The sequence below is a fragment of the Micropterus salmoides genome, unplaced genomic scaffold, assembly GCF_014851395.1.
Source record: "Micropterus salmoides isolate LMB-PRFRI ecotype aquatic unplaced genomic scaffold, ASM1485139v1 Ms_hic_scaffold_19, whole genome shotgun sequence".
Lineage (NCBI taxonomy): Eukaryota > Metazoa > Chordata > Actinopteri > Centrarchiformes > Centrarchidae > Micropterus > Micropterus salmoides.
In genome coordinates, this window is record NW_024041039.1 from 19,486,216 (window position 1) to 19,506,380 (window position 20,165).

At 40.8% G+C, this 20,165-nt stretch overlaps 1 protein-coding gene across 3 annotated transcripts in view; it reads left to right on the forward strand.

Annotated features, from left to right (window-relative positions):
* Positions 1–347: 347 nt before the first annotated feature.
* Positions 348–20,165, forward strand: part of esrrb (estrogen-related receptor beta) — a 42,816-nt gene continuing 22,998 nt past the window's right edge. Inside the window, exons 1-3 of one of the 3 annotated variants that reach the window (XM_038729426.1) lie at positions 349–801; positions 4,660–4,728; positions 14,746–15,155. In XM_038729426.1, the coding sequence (XP_038585354.1) occupies positions 752–801; positions 4,660–4,728; positions 14,746–15,155 (529 nt within the window). In that variant the 5' untranslated portion in view covers positions 349–751. Of the gene's footprint in view, positions 802–4,659; positions 4,729–14,745; positions 15,156–20,165 lie in introns of all 3 variants that reach the window. The other 2 variants (XM_038729427.1, XM_038729428.1) reach the window with 2 other exon arrangements.

A 20,165-nucleotide genomic window follows, 5' to 3' on the forward strand; every position in this document is an offset into this window, starting at 1 on the left:
AACTCTTTTTTTAGGTAATTGATATGGAAACTTTGCGTGCTGGCTGTTCTTAGTTGCATCTCTGTTCCTAACCTGATAGGTTGTTTTGTCTATGTGTATGTGTGAGCCATGTGTGGCGTGTGTGTGTGTGTGTGTTGTACTTGTGCATAGCGGAGTGTGCGATTGAGTGTTTGGATCCCTCCTCTTCGGTGCTCCGCCGGCCCCTCTGTCGCTTTAAGTCCTGCCCCTCGGAGCCAGCCAACAGCAGCTGTTCCATATTCATCAAGCCCTTGAGTCTTAAAGAGCCCTATCCCGACCATGGAAAGAGTCATTCCTCTCGCTCGCGCTCTCATGCTCTCTCCATCTTAACGCTCATCCCGCTGCTGCCTGCGCGTCTCTCTCTCTCTCTTGCTCGCTCTCACTCACCCCCCTTTACCTCTCTAGCTATCTATCTGTCCCTCCCCTTTTCACTCTCTTCCACTCTCTCTCTGTCACACACACACACACACACATTCACTTACACACACTCAGACACTCTTCCTCTCTCTCACACACATATATACATAAACAGACACATACACAACACACATGCTCACGCACACACGCACCCACTCAGTCCAACATACCTGTGCAGGCTGGGGGGAGCGGTGCTGGAGGGGCTTTTCGGCAGCGTTGTCTCTGAGGGTGCTGTGCTATCATTTGGGGAAGAAGCGGGTCTCAATTGTTTTCTCTTTCCTCTTCCTCTCATTCCTGGAATGCTAAAACTGGACTGATGGACATTTCAGAACTTTGTCTTCCAGACCCTCTCAGCTATCATAACCAGTAGGTGCACTTTGTTTCTTTATATCCTTCTTTCACTTTTCCTTTTAACCCTTCTGTTGGGATGCAGTTTTATTTCTTCCCTGTCTTTCTTTACTCTTTCTCTCTCTCTCTCTCTCTCTCTCTCTCTTTCATTCTTTTCTCCCCTTTGTTATCCTTATCCGCTCTTTTAACAGCACCTGCTCTAGTTTTGTTTCTTGAACGCTACTAGTCTTGGCGGCGCTGAACTTTTTCTCGTTTTAGCAGTGATGGTACTTTCCCCCTCACAACTACTAACATTCTTAAACATGCACTTTCTCTTGTTCATTGTTTTAAGGGCTCTTAAATCATGTAGGACTTGACAGTAGAGCAATAGAGCAACAGGGCAGGTGCAGCTGTGTATGTGTATGCATGTATGTGTAGATTTATTGTGTGAGCACATCATGTTTGCCAGCCTTTCTAAATTTCATTCAGACCATGGCTGATTGATTTAGCTTGCCCCTCTGCAAAGTGTATATTTTTTTCCTAAGGAATTTGGGGTACCTGTCCAGTTGGGTTAGGAGGTTGTTAGCTGATGGCTTTGTTCCTAGATCAGGCCGCCCACGGAGAATGAGAATAATATTTTAAGGAGATGAGATTAACGTGAATCCGTGGAACTGGAGAGGATAAATTACACACTGTAATATTTGTAGTCAGAGAAAGACGAATGAAAGGACCCTGTAACCTCAGTGAGCTGGAAGGTCTGTCCCAGCCAGCGGCACGCAAGGAAAGCTGCTGTCTCACAGCTCCTGGCTGCTGGGACAGTCTGAGCATACACGACCTACCACACTTTAACTTTGTAAATCCATCCAGAACTTACATTTGATATAAAATACCTTAACTTATGGAAAATATTTATTTGTTGTTTAATTTTTTATTGGAAACAATATAAATGTATTTACTTCAACACATCCCTGTTAATTTATGAAGCAAACAGACTAAAACACTGGTCTTGTATAAAGATTTGTTTCAATTTATAGATAATTTTTTATATCAATCTTGACTATCTTAATTTTTCAATGTATATTACTGATAAAGAAGTATGTATGCAAAAGTGGAGATTTGTTGAAGACCAATCAGATATTTAAAGACAATTAAATTACTTGTTATAGTTGTCTAATATCTCAGTGTATTCAGAGATTTATTTTATTTTATTGTGTTTCTTGAAAAATGTCTATATCAATTTAAATTGTGCGTTCTTATCATTTGCCCAATTTTTTGTTGTAACTGAACCTTTCATCCACTGAACATTATTAATCACACCATAATTGAGGAGTTTCATTTTTTGAATTCATTAGATTTTAAACAGAAACAGAAAATAATTCAGTGTTAAGTTAGAGAGCCAAATTCTGTTTGGGTGTGTTGCTTTACGTGACCCATTTGTTTACAGATATTCTTTACTTTGGACTTATCACTGCAAATTCAAACATCATCCTCAAAAACATATTAATATTTTAAACATTAAAGCCCTAATCTCGTTTGTTTTTCCTCTAAAATGGATCATACAATTTATCTTCTCTCTCAGATACACCTTAATACAAAATTACACAAAACATCTTTTACTTTAGTTTTCATTGACTGAAAGTATTCCCTAAGTTGGAAGGCAAAACGACTTACATTAATAATTAGTTTTTAAGTAGATCTTTACACTACCTCAACATATATGTAGATTTAAAAATGTTAATTATGTTTATTCTTACGTCTGAGGAGACATTGACATTTTTCATTTTCAAATTATTCTCTCTACAAATGGACTTTGCAGCACATTTTAAATCATATTCATTGCAACAAGGAGAAACATATTAAACATGAAAGCATTTGATTTTTCAATTATGTGCAAATGCAAATTGTTTGTTTAAAATATTTTCAGGTGACTTTATCCGACTCTGTCTCCTTTCAGGTAATCTGGCACTATTCAGAAATATATTTTTAATTGTACTTTTACACTCAAATGTTTATGTCATTTTATCAGATGTAAAATACTAAGTTCCTAAATTTGCAAATGCTAAATATTTTTCAGCAAAATATATTGCAATTAACATTTATGTTTCTTAATTTGTTAGTTTTTTTCCATCACAGTTGCACATTGGCAAATTGCCATATTATTAGGGATTCAGTGATAGTCTGCAATGATTTGGAATGTGTATATAATAAAAGAAAATAGTGATTAATATTTAATGGCAATCGACACAAGAAAGCAGTTACAGTTTGTGTCCCATGTTCATAATATTTGATTAATATTGATACATACAACATTTAAAATAACAGTGAAGAGTATTTACTCTTCACTCAAAGCTGAGTTGTGAACAGGTGTTTGATGGATAAATAGCTGTAAATGTGTTAAGAAATTGTTTAGTGGATTTAATAATAGTTTAACCTAAGCTAAAAACCTGTCACAATAGCATATGTAGATATGATGTTTGTAAAGTGGCATTTTTCTGATTACATGTCTGCCTACCAACAGTTAGTTATTTGTGGGATCTCTCCAGCATTGGCTTGAATGTACTGTTAATTTTGGTTCAGCAGTGGCTCTCTTCTGCTAATTGTACAGCGGTATTTGCAGCCCCTCACTGTGGGCTGGATGTGGCCGTGATGCTTGGTTGAGAGGATTAGTGGGACGTATTTGCTCCATGTAATTAGCACAGCAGTGTTGTAGAATCACTGTAGTATACACTCAATAGATTGACCCAAGGGCATCGCCACTGCCTGGGAATTAGATGGAAACAGTTTGGCCTTCAGAATAGAGAGACATGCTCATCTTGTGTCTTTGCACAATGATGATATTTAGAAATGTGAGCTCATGGAGGTTATGACAAGGATTCTGATGACAGGTTTTACTGAAAGTTTCTTTCTATATGATATGCATTTGATCAACATTGCTTTCTTACATTGCCACTGGTATGTAGCCATTTGTTGCTTGACTTTTTTCGAGTCTAAATCTCTTGGCTCATGCAGTGTGATGAGCCATTTGCTGTAAGGGGCTGAGAGACTTGTTGTTGATCTTGTATTGCGGTGGCAGATCGCACCACTCAGAAGTCAGTCAATGCTGAGAATTATCATTTGGAGTTCCTCTGTGCTTGTTAGAAAACACACACCGTCTGAGCGGCAGTGAATTGAGATGTGACTTCTTTCTGCTTCTAAATGTTCCATCAACACCCTCGCTTTTCTTAAGCCCTGGCAAAGCCACTGCTATAAACGAACTAGGCTATCCAATTTCCATTCATGAAATAAGAGCTTTTTAATGTATTTTTTAGAGAAGCAGAAAGAAGTTAGCACACAGTGATGAATTAGATTTTAATTTATTTGACTTCATTCCCAGCTTGCTGCATTAGAGCCTGCAAACACCCATCTCTACCAGTCTGTCTACTTGATTCTTATTAGGTTTCAGAAAACAAGGCGAGGGAATTACATTAGTGTATCTTAAGTTAAAAGCTCTTTGCTCTTTGACCAAGTGTTTCATTGTTATTGGGTTAATCTGATTTTTGCTGTCTTCATGGAGATGCTATCACAGGCTAGAGGCAGTGGTGGGTAACCAAAGCAGCCGTGCACAGACACTATCCAGATGGGATCAGCTTACGGTAATTTGGTTTCAGAATACATTACCAGAAGAGGCTGCTGGCCGAGAATGGCCACCCCGCTATGAGCAAGGGGCCGGTGGCCCCTGTAGTTGCAGCGTCCAGCCCAGCTGACCAGCCAACCAGCCAACCCACCTGTCCCACTCCCACCCTCCTCATCTCCCAGAGGTTTTAGGAGTTCTTGGGATATGTGCCTGTTAAAGAAAACCTAATGTTTAAAAATTCCATGTGTCACCCAATTCTAAATACTTCTTCCTTATACCAACAGGGCTTTGTTGTCCAATTCATTAGAGAGATTCCTGAGTCCACTGGCCACGCTGGAGCCCTCTCATTTCTGGTATCTAGTATCATTACTTTCACTGTAAATATGTCACTCAGCTCAGGCTGAGCGGGGGGAGGGTGGAGCATGTTGTCCCTATCCAGGCCAAATGGGGATGCAGAGTATATTGACACTCTGGGAGTTCACTGTTCTGTAGCTGCAGAGGTTTTTGGGTTCATACTTTTTAGCACTTAGGCTGGCTTTTAAGGAGTTGCCACATTAAACTCACTCATTTATTTGTTGTGGTGCTTTATTCCTCATGCAATTAATTGGGAAAATAAGAGTACGAAGCATGCAATATCCAGGCTTCTGAGCTGAAACCTGATCTCCTCTTGTTTTACATTTCTTCATTTGGATTTCTGTGCACTCTATTTAATATTGTGCTTACAAATCAGTGTAAAAATGGTGATATCACAAGTTAACCTTTTCTGCCAATATGGCACAAATCTCACTGCAGAAAGTATTATATTTTATTATTGATATTATTGGTCCACTTTGGAAAATGTTACTGTTGCTATAACCTGCTGTCTCTTGAGACCCCATCAGATGTTTGGCCTTTACACTTATCAGTGATTAGCTACTATGACTCTATGGCTATTTCACGGCATCCACCTGCACAGAAACCACCAACCGTCACCGCAGGTGTCCCTCCTAATTTCTCATTCATTGTAACCTTGGACACCTCCACCGCAGTGTGAGAATCTGTTTAAAAATAACCAGGTCCATTAGTCTAGAAGTATAATGCTAGCGTACGTGGGCTCTCATGCCCTTGTGGCAGCAGAGTGCTATCACTGACACGGTGTGTCAGCACTTCTTCCTGTTGCTCCAACATTGAAGGGCTCCTCCTCATTTACACACACTTGCATGCACGCACGCACACACACACACACACACACACACACACACACACACCATCTAGAGCAAAGAAGTTGAGAAAAATATCTGAGTCATGAAAAGAGCTATTATTCAAGTAACACACTTGAAAAAATACTGAAAACAGTAGAGTGGTAAATTAGTCACAAGAAGACAAGTTTTCTGTGTGAATTGTGTGACATGTATCCTTATGAATGCTCACTACAATACTGCGGCTGTCCTAAATGTAACGGAGGGAAAGTTCTAGGTCCACTAATTCACACCTTGTAAGAAAATGTGATGTAAGGTGGGTAACTATATGGGTGTTTATCAGTGAAGGCTATTGGTATTGAACGGCCAGTTGTTTGAAGGTTATGTTTCAGAGCAGTAATTGAAATGCAAAATAACATTACGATCGATGGTTAGCTTTGTTTATTTATGAAATCAATATTGAAACCGTCCGTCACAGCAGCAACTCTGATTCCCACTGACAGCTTCACCAAGTCTTTTCTACATGGCCGGGGTGAGCCTCGCACCCATTACAGCTTTTAGACCAATCACTTTTTCTTGTGGAGAGCTGTGATGTTTCAGGTTCATATGTTAAAACGCACAATCTGTAGTTTGAAGAAAATCTGTGTGGCATAAAACTGTTAAAAAGATTGATGCAGTGTACACACTTACAGTAGCTATGTTGTGGGTCTTTAAAAGAGAGTACTACTATCGCTCATCCCCAGTTTGCCCAAGGGAGGTAGATGTGACCAATAACCAGCCATTAACGTGGCAGTGTGCAAAAAGCCAGCCACTATAGGCCTCGTTTCTCTGTGCTGAACAGGAATTTCTATTCATGTGTTTGTTTCTCTTGACCCATATCAAATATGCATTGCTCACAAATAACCCTTTTGTTTATTTTTTTTAAGTTACTCAAACATTCAGTTATGTTGCTGTAAAATCCTGTTTCTAGAAATCAGAACAGGATGGTCTTCAAGCTAAACATAATAAACAGTGTGAAACAACACTAAATCAGTTTTGCAAAGGCCTGTGATGCTTCACTAACTCACACAGAATTAGCAATGCTCTTATATAACTGGTATATATAACTACCCTCATTTTTTTTCCTTTTTTCCTTTTTTTTTTTTTTTTATAAGACGGCCCATAATTATTTGTTTAAACTGATGTTGCTTCCTTCCCAATTTGAAAGAAAATCACGTTATCGTTATCCTGTGCTGTTTTTTTACTTTGAGTCTGGTTCCAGACCTCTAAATCACTGACGTGACCTCACTCCAAATATTTACAGTGATTCAAATATGAAAGTGAAAATAAAATTAAAACGAAAAAGGAAATCAGTCTGATTGTCAGGATAGGTTTGCTATCGATTACAGATAAACTTTGTTTGTCTTGTGTCTTATAAAAGCTTTTTTTTTTTAAACTTCACTCTTGTAATACAGTCATTTAATCTGATGTCTGACAAATTTGTTAGTGTAAAATAGTGTGTGTGTGTGTGTGTGTGTGTGTTTGCTTCTCAGTCTGTATTCCTGCTTGCCTGCCTTCAAATTATAACATGCTTATGTGTGTATTTACTTGTTGGTCACAAAACATGTTCACATTAAAATGCCTCTTTGTGAGACCACCCCTACGGTGTTAAGTGCAATTGAATGGTCACATTGAGTGGCTGGTTGTTGAACTTGCCAATTGGAGAGAGCCTCCCTCCCAGTACGTCCGGTGACACCAGACGTGGTGAACTCTGAAATGTATGTTTAGAACGCCCCCTGAAGGAGACACATTAATTCAGGAAATATCCCTAAAGTTTAATTATTCCTGAATGGTGTGGTGGTGGTGGACACTACCGTATAAATCAGTTAGGCCCACCCGCCTTTTTATTACAAGCACTATTTATGGGGAATGTGTGGCAGCTGGTAGAGATGAGCCTGTAAAAAGCTAGAGGCTATTGCTATGACTATGTCTGCTACTGTGGCAGACAGTCATTGCAATAGCGTTTTAAGCAGCATCAATTCAGCTGTGAAATGTTTGAATTGTGTTTCTACAAACAACAATTTAAATGTGAGAAATCAAGTAAAATTTTTGACATGGTGATCATGTTCTGTAATGCAGGTTATTTTAATCTTACCTATGTGCCATGATTACACGGTGAACACATGATTGTGATTGAGTTTAAATGATTCTGGGCACCTGAAAAACCTGCTAATTTTGGCCTGTTAATTTTACCTTGTACATGATGTGTGCATGTGTGTTCATGTGCTTAAATGTGTATTAGTCTGTTTCTATTTGGCTGTTCTTCTCATGAAGAGGGAAATTATGATGGAGGCAGGATGTGCTCTTTGTTTTAAACAGGTAGAGTTCCCCCCTAAACAAGGACGGCCTATCAGAAGAAGATTAATGAAGTAATTTCATGCATGGCTCTGTGCCTCTGTCCTCCTATACCACTGTGTCTAAACCTGTGATTTACACTGGACTGTGTTAAATAGCCTTAACCCTTTATAATAATATTGCTTTCTGTTTGTGATACACACACATACACACACACACACACACTGCATAAAAACATGCAACACAGTCAGGAATATCCTTCACTTTCCTGATAATATTAACCTCTTGGATATCTTGTGAACAGTGAACAGTAATGCATGACTTTAACTCATTTAAAAAAATTCATATTTTATAATCCCCCCTCTTTATTTTACATAAGGAACCCTACTGAGGGTACGTGAGAAGTGTGCTGTGGTTGATATCTGCTGGCTTTCCCCATAATTTATGGCAGTTAAACAAAACCTAGCCCTAAAAAGGCTTTTGTAGCATAAAACAGGATTTTTATGACTACAATATTAGTCACTGACCTGTCCAGTCAGTGACTTCTGAGGAAGAATTTTAATCTTACTGAATCTGATTCATTATATTATCATATTACACACACACTGTTTATGACTGGCGGAGCATCACTAGGTAACTCATATGCTATCATGATACGCTGATGATAAGTTGATGATGGCATCATGATGCAGGAGATTCTGTGATAAACAATATCTTGCAAAACACCATTCAGCATAATTTACGATACATCATGGCGTCTGTGTAACCGAAGAGGAAACCATACTTGGACACAGAAATGTCAACAATTTTTCAAAAAGCAGAAATTTATCATATAGTGTATTTAATCATATGTATAATAGTTTTATAGCCAAACAAGATGAAACAATGTGTAAAAATTGTGTCTCTTTAGTAGCATGTTCACAAACATAATAAAGCAGAATAGTTTAGAGTTAAAAGGAAGGATCCTCTTATGCCTCAGTATTGCAAGAGAGTGTCCTATGATATTGGTGCCAGTGTATCGGTAACATACGGTATCACACAACACCAGGTTGTGTCTGATGTCATTAACAATCAGAAACAATCTTTTCTTTTGGCAAGCTTTGAGGAAGACGTTGATAATCAGAAACACTTTTTGAGGGGAATTTTTGCCAGTGCTGCACTATAATTACTTCTCCTAGTTATCATGAGCCATTGTAAATGTATGTTGTTAAATTATACCATGGCCATGCCACATAATGGAAGTAATGGAAACTAATCTTTTCTAATGAAAAAGTGGAATTAGAAATTTGATCCCAAATGTACAGCACGGCAGGCTAGACTTATCACTGAACTTCTTTTTTACATACAGTATGATGAGCTGTCTAATTCTGCAGGGAGCTTCCCCACTGGGTTTGCATAGAAGATTATTAACTCTTTGCTCTCCATAGCGGGACGTTTAGACAAGCGACAACTCTCTCACATCTCTCAGTGACAGTAGCGTTATCATTAGCCATTTGCTTCTCTCAACATCCTGAACTCAGCCCCTTATAAGAACCAGATCTGCCCAGTGCGGCCCAGACAGTTTACGTCAGACACACAGCAGCGCCTGTATCACAAGAGGCCCTCTCTTTCCTGCCAGCAGCATCTCTAGAACAGGAAGGAGCAAAAGGGGGGATCGATAGATGTGATCTGCTTCTTGGCCAGCGCTATCTTGTGGTGCCGCTGGAGCATGGGGCTCATGTTGTCGTAGTGGAGTGAGCTCATGGCTTTATAAAGACTACAGTGACATAGCTGTGGAGCAGCTAAATATAATCCTCTGCTGGAGACTGAAAAACTTAATTGCCCAAGCCACAGAGCAACTTGGTCCCCCCCAGTGGTAACCCTGCACGAGCCACTGGCCTACGGACTATTGATCCGGGACCCTTGCTCTCCATTGGTACGATAAACACAGCTCTCTCTCCGACTCTTCTCCCCCTTCCCCTCATGTATCGCTTACTTTGTCTTTTCCTGTTTTTCTGTCTCCTCGACTTCCCTTTTGTTTGCCTCCATAGATCTGCACATCATAAATCTCTGTCAGCTTCTCCTGAGTGTCTGGCATATCCGTTAATATAGAGGCCCCTCCCCTCCCTTCAGGTCCTCCCCCTCTGCTCCCTCTTCTCTCTGCCAGAGCAGGACTAATGAATGAGAAACTGCAAAATTAGGGGCCTCTCCCTCATAGATTAGAATTGGTCCCTATGGAGCGCCAGGCTTGCCTCCAACCAAACCACAGGCTTCAACCAACCCCCTGCCATATTTCCATCTTTCATATTCTGTCTGCAACACAAACACACACTCAGACCTATAAGGACATAAGCACAGACACACATGCACACTGTCCCAAGAGTCTTTTGGCCCCTTATTCCCCTGATGGTCATTAACCTGGAACCAGTTAGACAGAGAGGCGTCCTCCATATTTCAACTAAGTGTGTTTTGGAATCTCTATTACCTTCCTTTCTCCCCAGGGCCACCCAAGGCCCTCCCTGAGCCTGAGTCCTTTTTCATTTACATTTTCCCCTGCAAGAACGCACACCGAGCACCCTTGGTGGCGTACACACATCTGCTTGTATTTCTGTGACTTTAGTTAGGTGGTGCAGAATTTCAGCGTGGTGTTCGCTCTCCCAAAAATGAATCCCTGGCTGTGTGTTGGAGCGGTAAGAGGTGGCAATGGCCCCTGGAGGAGAGGTCAGCGTGGCAGCTGCCGTGGGTTCTGGCCGTGGCGGGGAGGCTGAGCCGGGCTGAGAAGAGGTCTGTCAGGAGCTAATTGAGTTCGTCCTACCAGCGCTGACTCTGGGGCCAGTGGCTTATCAGGCCACATCGCCTGGGGCCCTCCAGACAGATCTGCCCCTACTGGGGCATCTGATATCAACATCACCCTGCTTGCAGATGTCAACCCCCAACTCCATCACCCACCCCTCCCCCTCCACTTACCCAGTCTGATCAGGTAGCAAGGATGTGACACTCCGGGATGAGGTTAGCAAATGTTATAAAATTGTATTTTTGGCATCTGGTGGCCTTGAGAGTGAAAAGGACATAAAGAATTTACTCACTGTTGAGTTGAGCCTCTAGCACAGGTTTGTGCTGTGTGCTTGTGATTTACACATGAAACAGGGAGAGAGCTGTAGTCACCCAGAGAACAGTGGAAGATGTCAGTATCCTCCTGAAGTGAGCAGGAAGCTCTCAGCAGGAATACTTACAAATTGGCCCAATTAGATCCTAAATGTACTGCGTTCTTACGACAGTGTCATCCAATGTTCAGAGTTTTGCTTGCAGGCGAGGGAAGTGTTGAGACGTGAGAGAATGAGCTCTCCTTGGGTCTCCTCTTGGAAGCCGAGGAACAGTGAGTGTGAGACGAGCTGCCAGATCATTAGGCCAGCTAATCCTGGTCACAGCAGCACCAGTGGAATGATATTAGGGATCTGAAATGCTGTTAGGGGGGCCAGGTGGAATCAGATTAAAACCAAACTGCGCAGTGTGCTTTTGCGGGCCCATAACCCACTGCTCAGCATGAATTTTGATCGGTACAAAGGGAACAAAAGGAGGAGGAACAGAGAGAGAAAAAGAGAGAGGGCGAGATACTGTATCTTAGACGAGCGCTGCTCCTTTGGGCAGCCAGGCAGCAGAATTTGAAATGCTCTTACCTTGAGGAAGCAAGTAAGACAGAACTATAGATTTTACAGCATCAAGCCGTTACTTCAGCAGACCCTTTCCTGTCTGCTCTGTCTGTGTAGCACACAAACTAATTAGCACCTGCCCCATATATTGAATTATTTATTACGACTATTGCTGCTGTCAAACTATTTAATGTTCATAATTAATTTTCCTATACAATGGTTTTTATAGATTTAAATTGGACCTGTCCCATTAGAGATTACTAATATTTATAGAAATATTTTAGACTGTTTGATTAATACGCCAGGTTCAAGTGGTTAGTATTCCCTCAGTATCATTAATCAATATATGCAGCCTTGTTAAAAACATAAGCATAGCAGTGGTATAATGTGTCATAGCAGAATGAGTTAAGGGGATTCTAGCCAGCACATTTATTATAAATGACCACATTCAGCTGGAGGAGAAACAGTTAAGACACTTATGCAATTATGCTAAGTGTCACCCCGAAGATGGCCTTTGAACTGGGGTTAAGCTTACTCTGAATTTGTGAAATAAAAGCTAAATGGAGCCATCTTGTGCTCCTGCGTTTTAATATATAGCCTTTAATAAGCCAAGTGCAGGTGCCCTATCGCACAGGTGCACATATCCATCTGAAACAGAGAACATAAAGCAGATGAACACAGAGCCGTGCATTAATTTATGGGGATGCAATCTGCATTCATTATCAAACGTGGCAAGTTCTATTTTAGAAAGGCATGAAATGGATTCACTTTTTCAGTTTCTGTCTGCAAGGACGTTTAAGAGTATAAGTGGATCATTTTAAAACAGCAAATCTGAATAAACGGCCACAGTGCCATCAGTAGTATTAAATTTAATTCTTGCATTGTTTAAATTAAGAATAGCTGAAAGAAAAACTGTAAATGGGACAGCAGTTGCTCTAGCACAACTTTAGTTGTGTATCAGTTTTATATAGTGAATGCTTTATACTGCAAGAAGAATTCCACGAGTGCTCAGGCAAAGGGCTTATTCCACAAGGTCAACGGTTTTAACAGGGGGCATTTTTTATTATTTATTTTAGTAGTTAACCTTTTTGTGAATTTCCAGAAGTGGTATGCACCTGGAGCTCCGATGAATATACATGACAGCAGGGAGGGAAACCTGGGAATGAGATTTAATTTGACATGCTGACCCCCATCTCCACAGGCCCAGGAAGCCAGGGTGAGAAAATAAGGTTGACCCACTGACCCCTGGGCCTGAACCCCTCCGTCACCCACCCTCACAATTAAATCAGCCTCAGAGAGCAAGAAGCAGTCCAGGCCGGCCGATAGGGGACATAGTGGAGGCCTCTCGTTTCCTTTTTCCTCTGAAGCACTCTGAGACAGACAGCTATCGTCCAATCAGGCAGATAGAGGAACATCCCCCTCTCCCCGTGCTGATGGTAAACTGACATGTCAAATATGTAAACATTACCATTAGTTGGCAATATGCTAATGGAACTAATGTGCGAAGGCACAACTAGGGCTGTCTAGCTGCCACTCACTAGGAGCCCCTGTGTCTGAATTACCATAAGCCATGCAAGGCTCAATTTTGTTAATGCAGGCAAGTGCAGGTGACCTTTCACCCCTTCCGTGGTACCTAATGCAAAGGGGTGTGTGTGTATGTAAGTGTGTGACCTCACATTGACCCTAAGAGGTCACTATGTCTACACTGCATCCTCAATACATTGAGTTATCCGTCTCCCGTACCTCTTCTCTTCACTCTATTTGCAGACCAAAAGATGAGTTGAAGGTTTTTCCCCCATTGTTCTCCCTGTGCAATTTCAAGTTAAAGGCTATAGAGGGGCTGAAATAGATTTATATGGGCAAGGAAGGCTTCAGAGTGCATTCTGTGTCCATAGCCAAAAGGCTGCACTTTAGTCTGCACACATTACAGCATCATATTGCATGTACTCCAAAATACAGTTATTAGGCAGACAGTGAAAAAGTCAATATCTGGCCATCATGTTTTCTTTTGGTTGACTGCTGACTCAAGGAGACAAGTCAAGGTCCACTCTGCTCTCTAAACTATGGAGATGCCCTGACTTGATGTGTTGTCTGTTTGTGTGTGCACTTGTGTGTTAAGTTATTTGAGTGCTTTCTCTCCCCTTCTCTCCTATCCTTCTGTCTCTCTCTTTCACTTTCCTCTCTTTCTCTTCTTGTGTTTGTATTGTGTGGGCTGAGTGTGGATGTGCATGTTGTATTTGTGTGTATTTGTACACTTATGCGCTTTTGCAGCTCCCGTGGTGTGTGGCTAATGAAACAGTTAGGATCCTCCCTCTGGTTCACTGTATATAGAAAACAGAAAATCGGAAAGACTTAATAAAAACAGACACATAACAATAGTAGATATGCAATACATGTAAATGTGACTTAGCTAATAAATTGACCACTGTTTGACCACATGAAACCTACCTAATGTCTCATCTCCCATCTTTTCTTCCTTCTGTCCTTTATGTAGAATTTGCACATTTACATTCAGAAACACATCTTTTACATTTATCTACTCTTGAAGAGCAGTTGAAATGTGTAGTCCAATATAAGCTGTACATCAAGGCTTGTCTTTGAGCAATTCATTCACTCTGGAGTCATTAACTCTTCAAACTTTAACATAAGTTCTAGTTGAAAAAAATGAGCGTCTGTGTTGAAATTGACATGAATTGCCACAAAATCAGTATATTTTGTACTTAAAGGGTAAGTTTGGTATTTTGCAACCTTTACCATTTTTTCCAAACTTTTTGTGTCTATGTGAATAATTTAATTATTTTAAAAAAATTTGTCCAGTATTGAGCCAGTGTGCTGCAGTCAGAAGCGAAACAGGGCTGCAACCTTATCTTTGCAGGCAATTGTGCCCTGTGAGGTAAAATTATGTTAGTGGACATCTTTGGATGTTTGGAGGATTACATTGCAGCCCTGTTGCAGTGCGCTTGCTCAATACTGGACCAATTTCAAAAAATGTTGTCCCACTGTGTCACATAGACACAAAAACATGGGAAACATTGGTTGAAGGTTGAAAAATACCAAAGTTACCCTTTAATGTCAGTCGAGTATTTTGCTGTTTAGGGATTTATGTCACTCCACTGGTTGATGAGATTCATTTCTACTCTCTGAAGACCTCTGCTAATCATCTTCCTTTTCTCCTCCCCCCTTTCCCATCAACCCTCCCCCTCCATCTTTCACCCCACACCTCCCCCAGGCTGCTGAATAGAATGGCCGCTGATGACCGGCACCTACCCTCCAGTTGTGGGTCCTACATCAAGACGGAGCCATCCAGTCCCTCCTCGGTCATCGACACGGTCAGCCACCACAGCCCAAGCGGCAATTCAGACGCCAGTGGTGGCTATGTCAGCACCATGAACAGCCACTCCAACGGCCTGGACTCTCCACCTATGTTCACCCCCAGCGGGCTCGGGGCCGCCACCTGCCGCAAACGCTATGACGACTGCTCCAGCACCATCATGGAGGACTCGTCCATAAAGTGCGAATACATGTTGAACTCCCTCCCCAAGAGGCTCTGCTTGGTCTGTGGAGATATAGCCTCGGGATATCACTATGGGGTGGCCTCTTGTGAGGCCTGCAAAGCCTTTTTTAAAAGGACAATACAAGGTATTTTTCTCATCTCGCCTCCCCCCAACAAACACTCGATATAAGTGATTTCATCCCATGTTGCCGCATCACCGAACATAAAAACACCCTCTATACAAGACACCTTTGGCCTCGCAACAACAGTGAAACATACTCAGTCCAAGCGATTTACTATGTTAAAAAAAATCACTGGAGTGTGGAAGATGTTTTCTCTACCTCCTGAGACCATCAACCTCCATAAAAAATATTTGTTTCTGAAATAATTAAATACCTAACTACTGTAGGATAACTAATGATTAAAAACTCTGCAAATGTATTTGCTGATTATCAAATAGCAGTGCATTTTAAATTTGTTGATTGTATAAGAATTTTTTTGGACATGGAACAGATCAATAGTGTGGGTATGATTACATCATCTGTCATGGTTGGTGGTGTATGGTGGACATGACATCATCACTCTGAGGTCAGATTTGGTGGAGTGTAGGGGCTGTTTGCCCAGAAGCCTTGGGGGGCTCAGAAAACATGCTTTATTATTCCTTTGTGTTTGTGTGCCTGGGGACTAGGGTGCATTTGGCTATCTGCAAGGCATGATGTATCACAGCTTCTCATTAGTGAAGCAATGAAAGGCCTCCCACTGTGAAACTGTGCGCTCTGCTTCAGATTAATCAGGAAGACGGAGATATTGTTGAGCCTGGAAAAAGAAAATCTGCACAACAGTCACAGCTGCCCAGGTCTAAGCTCTGCCGGCTTAGTAGAGCAAAACATGCAGTGGGAGAAATAGGTAAAATGAGCCAAAGGGCTGGAGTATGGTGAAATGAGACAAGTAATAGTAGAAGAAAAATTGGAATTTGATATATTTTTGACGTATTTTATCTATTGCTCTTGGTAAATTTGAGCAAATGATTGCAGACATTATATGGAGAGCACGCTGTCTGTCTGCATGATAGGTGTTGATTTTGGACCTTACAGCCCTATCAGCTTTAGACAGTCTATGTACCTTTTGGAAACAAACAAAAGCATTAGGCCAAATCCTCCTGTTTACCCATGCTGCCGTCAGCAATCCTGTCTATTGACAAAAGATGAACATTGTCTCTCAAGTAACATAACTGGGCTTTTGTCCCCTCACTAAAAGTACACTGATGGCAACACAATGGAACAGAAAAGAGGCATCGGGGAAGAAAGAGATGTCTTAAGTGGAGCAATGGCCCAAACAATTAAGAGAAAGGTACATGGAAAAAATTGAAAGCTCCTCTTTTTCCCCCCTCACTTTGCATTGTCGATTTGAAATCCCTCTCTTTCTTTTCTTGGAGGGCTGCCTGTAATGGAGCTAATCTGCCGTCGTTTGTCCGAGCCACAGGAGTTTTGTCAATAACAATCAGCGTTTGGAAAGTGTAATTAAGGCCGAGGCTTTTCATTAGGAAGAAGGGAGGGGGCCGTCTCCAGGGACGGGCATGCCAATTAGAAACTCAGGCACGCGTCGCCGGGTAATTTCAGGGAAAGGAGGGGAAAAAAACCCTGGACTTCTTTAGATTGGAGAGGGACCCTGCTGCTCTTTCAGAGGAGAGGAGGAGAGGCTTAATGGCATAATAATCAGACAGGGGTCCCAGGCAGAGAAGGCAGGAGACGCAGGGACTTTTTGGGGGAGGTGAAAGCCTTCCAAAATGATAAAAGAAACAAATGCGGAATTGCTGGAGGAAAAAGGAGGCTAATAAATAGCTGGATCTGGAGCCCTTGAAAGAATGAGAGGGTGCCGTTGATGAGAACTGATTAATTAAAGGAATAACGAGGCAGTCAAGGGTGGAGTGTGAGACGGCCCTCTCTAATGAGAGGAAAACAAAGAGCTGTCTTTTCCAGCCCTTTATCACATTGTTCTATAGCACTTAGGGCAAACAACTTGCTAAGTTAATGTTAACCATGTACATGACAGTTTCTTTATCACCTTGTGCTCACCTTGTGTAACTCTGTGTATTTTCTTGTAACACAGCAACTAATTCTTGATAGGAACTGTGTAGTTGTTTTTTTTAATTATTATATTAAATTTCCATTTAGTTGTTGTATAAATATATTGACCTTGTTCACAAATGTAGCCATTTATTCACTGAGAAACCCTTGTTTTACTTCCAGCTCTGGTCTCCACTTCTTTAGGTGATGCCGTTACCTTTTCAACAAAAGCGGATGGAAAATCCATCTTCTGTCACCTATTCATCCAGTGAAAAGCCCCTTGAACTCTTACGTGGAGATAGTTACATTAGTCAAGGCCAGGCCCAAATTAATGTCAACCTGGATCTCCATCCATCCCAGAAATACCCCTGTTCTCATTGCTCCCTAATCATCCCCCCATTCCTGCACCTCACGTGCCCCACCAATCAAAAACATAAATCTCTTATTGAACCGTGTTTTCTTCCCATTTTGAACCCAAGTGTAAAATTGCTTGAAAACCAACTGAACTCAGTGGCCCTCTTTTATATGAAGTAATAGACCTTGACAGTAAGCCTGTAAAAGTCAGTTTAGATTTTGATGAGAAATACCTGCCATTTTACTGTAATTTACTTACAAGACCTGACTTTCCCCTCTGTGCCCTGGCATGGGTCCTGAAAAGCCATAAAATAGATTGAGACAGATACTTATCAAGAGAAGAAGGAGGGAAATCTTTTCTTCTCCCTTCACTCTGTAATGTTATTGGTAACCATACCATAACCTCTCTAAAGACAGATAAACCCGAGCATGGCCCTCGGGTTAGAGGGGTTCCCGCCAGTATGCTTCATTTCTGAAAGTGAAACTGGCCATACTGTTACTCTCCAAGCCAGGATTTCCAGGCAGCATTTCTGAATGACAAGGTTACTGTAAAATGTTTCATAGGCGTGCCCCTTTTGAGTAAACGTTTTAATCTAATATAAGTACAAATTAAATCAGTACTTATGTGACACTTTGTTTAACTATTGTTGAGGAGATATTCTGATCTGTTTTCTTTCACGTAATTATCCTGTTCAGAGTCACACAGTCAGTTAAATCCAGTTCATTTCAGTTTTTTACATCAGTTACTTTAGTTATATTCAGATAGAAATATTTTATTCAACCTCAGGTGGACATTTGTGACAATGAGAGAAGACAAAACACAATCCCACACATAAAGACAAGAAAGACACAATGGATATTTTAAAAAATGGCTACATCTTACAGTAACAATGCCTATCAAAGTAAAAAGTTAAATGCATAAGCATAAATATCTGCAACTATGTTTTTATTTAAAAATTGCATTCAAACCTCGATCTCATTAAGCACATAAATTACAGTTATATTTTGCATAAAGTATAGATGAAGTGTTTGACATAATAATGACTGAACAATGTCTTGTTACCACTGTGGTTACAAACATTACTGATGCAAACAAACATTTAACAGCATCAATATCAGAATTAATTCTGCTGCTTCTCTATTGTATCTGTATCAAAAGACCTGAAATCAATTTAGTTGTGATTTTCATCTTTTATCATTATGAATATATGTTAATAAAAACAGTAGGCCAAGGGAGGTCAGGGCTTATTGTCATTTAACTTAGCTAAGAGATGTTAGGCATGTTTTGAAGTGGGAATACTGGGATACTGTGGGGATACTGAAACACTCCCTCCCTAAATATAAACCAAATGTAGAGATGAAAAATTAGTTAATCCACCCCTCTCTCTGCATTAAGCTGTGAGAAGCCCCCTCTGACAGAACATCAGACGCACAGAGGGCTTGACAGGACAGGTGGACACAGCCATGCATTTGTTTTTGTTTCTGGAGTGTGGGGTATCAATATTAATAATAATAATAATAAATTGAATTTGTATAGCGCTTTTCACGAACTCAAAGTCGCTTCAAAGGGCTAACTCTCCTAGTTAGCCACCAGGTGTGGTTTGTGCACATGCCCATGGCACTCCGGAAGAAAGGAAAGGGAAGCGAGGGGAGGAGGAGAGAAAAATCCAACACAAACAAAGAGTCCTCAGGGACACACGGGGTCAACTGTGCTGAGTTGGGCGGTGCAAGCAAACCTGCATCATGTTAGCATCACGTGATGAAATGAATTAAGTGAGAAGTAAAGACTTTTCAGAGTTGCAATCAAAATCCATGGTTTAAAAAAATGTATTTAATACTTTATGTCCCGGCAAATTGCTGATTGCTTAGTGTATAATGGGAACGCAAAACCAAAAACACCTCCATGAATTGATTCTTGTGCAGGGTGGCTCTGATTGCCTCCTCCCAGCATATGGGAAATGGATAGGATCATTATGGTCTAGTTCTGCTATGACAACAGAGAAAACAGACAGAGGAAAGACAATCAGAGCTCATCAGCCGCTTCCCTCACACCTTTATTTACCCCAATCCCAAAGAGATGAGGAGAATTAGCATAATGATTTCTAACCCAGATATAAGGAGGAATTTCTAATTATTTATAACATCTTGGGACCCTCCACTTGATCTGTCCAATAATGTTAACATAATTGCATAAGTTGTCAAAGGATGTTGGAGGGCTAGTGGATGAACGCCAGTGGAATATTACACAGCTTTCTGCTTCTCTGTACAGAAATATGGAGGAAGGGTCAGAGCTGTGGAGCAGCTATGGGATATTGGGATGCAATCCTAATGTGTTTGTGTGTGGATTTTTGTTATGTTGTCGTCATTTAACACACTGCAAAATGTGAAAGTGCTTCATCTGTTAAAGGGGATGCTGTATGCTGTATGTGTGTGTTTAGTAGTTTCAACGGAAAGCATATTTGCTGACACATTGTTTACTTTAAGATTTTATTTTAACTTTAAATATGGAGGCAGTTGTTTTTGTTTGATTAAATTAGATTTGAACATTACTCAAAAATGTATTTCACTATACTAACAGGACATAAACCCTAGGTTCAAAGAAAAGTTTAGAAAAATACCAATGTCAAAAGCTGTAAAGCTGAAAGCCCATTCAAAACGAGGATGATTCATATTCCTAGGCTGAAGGAACCATTATATTGAAACCGTTTATTGAAAACCCCTGAATACAGTAAAATG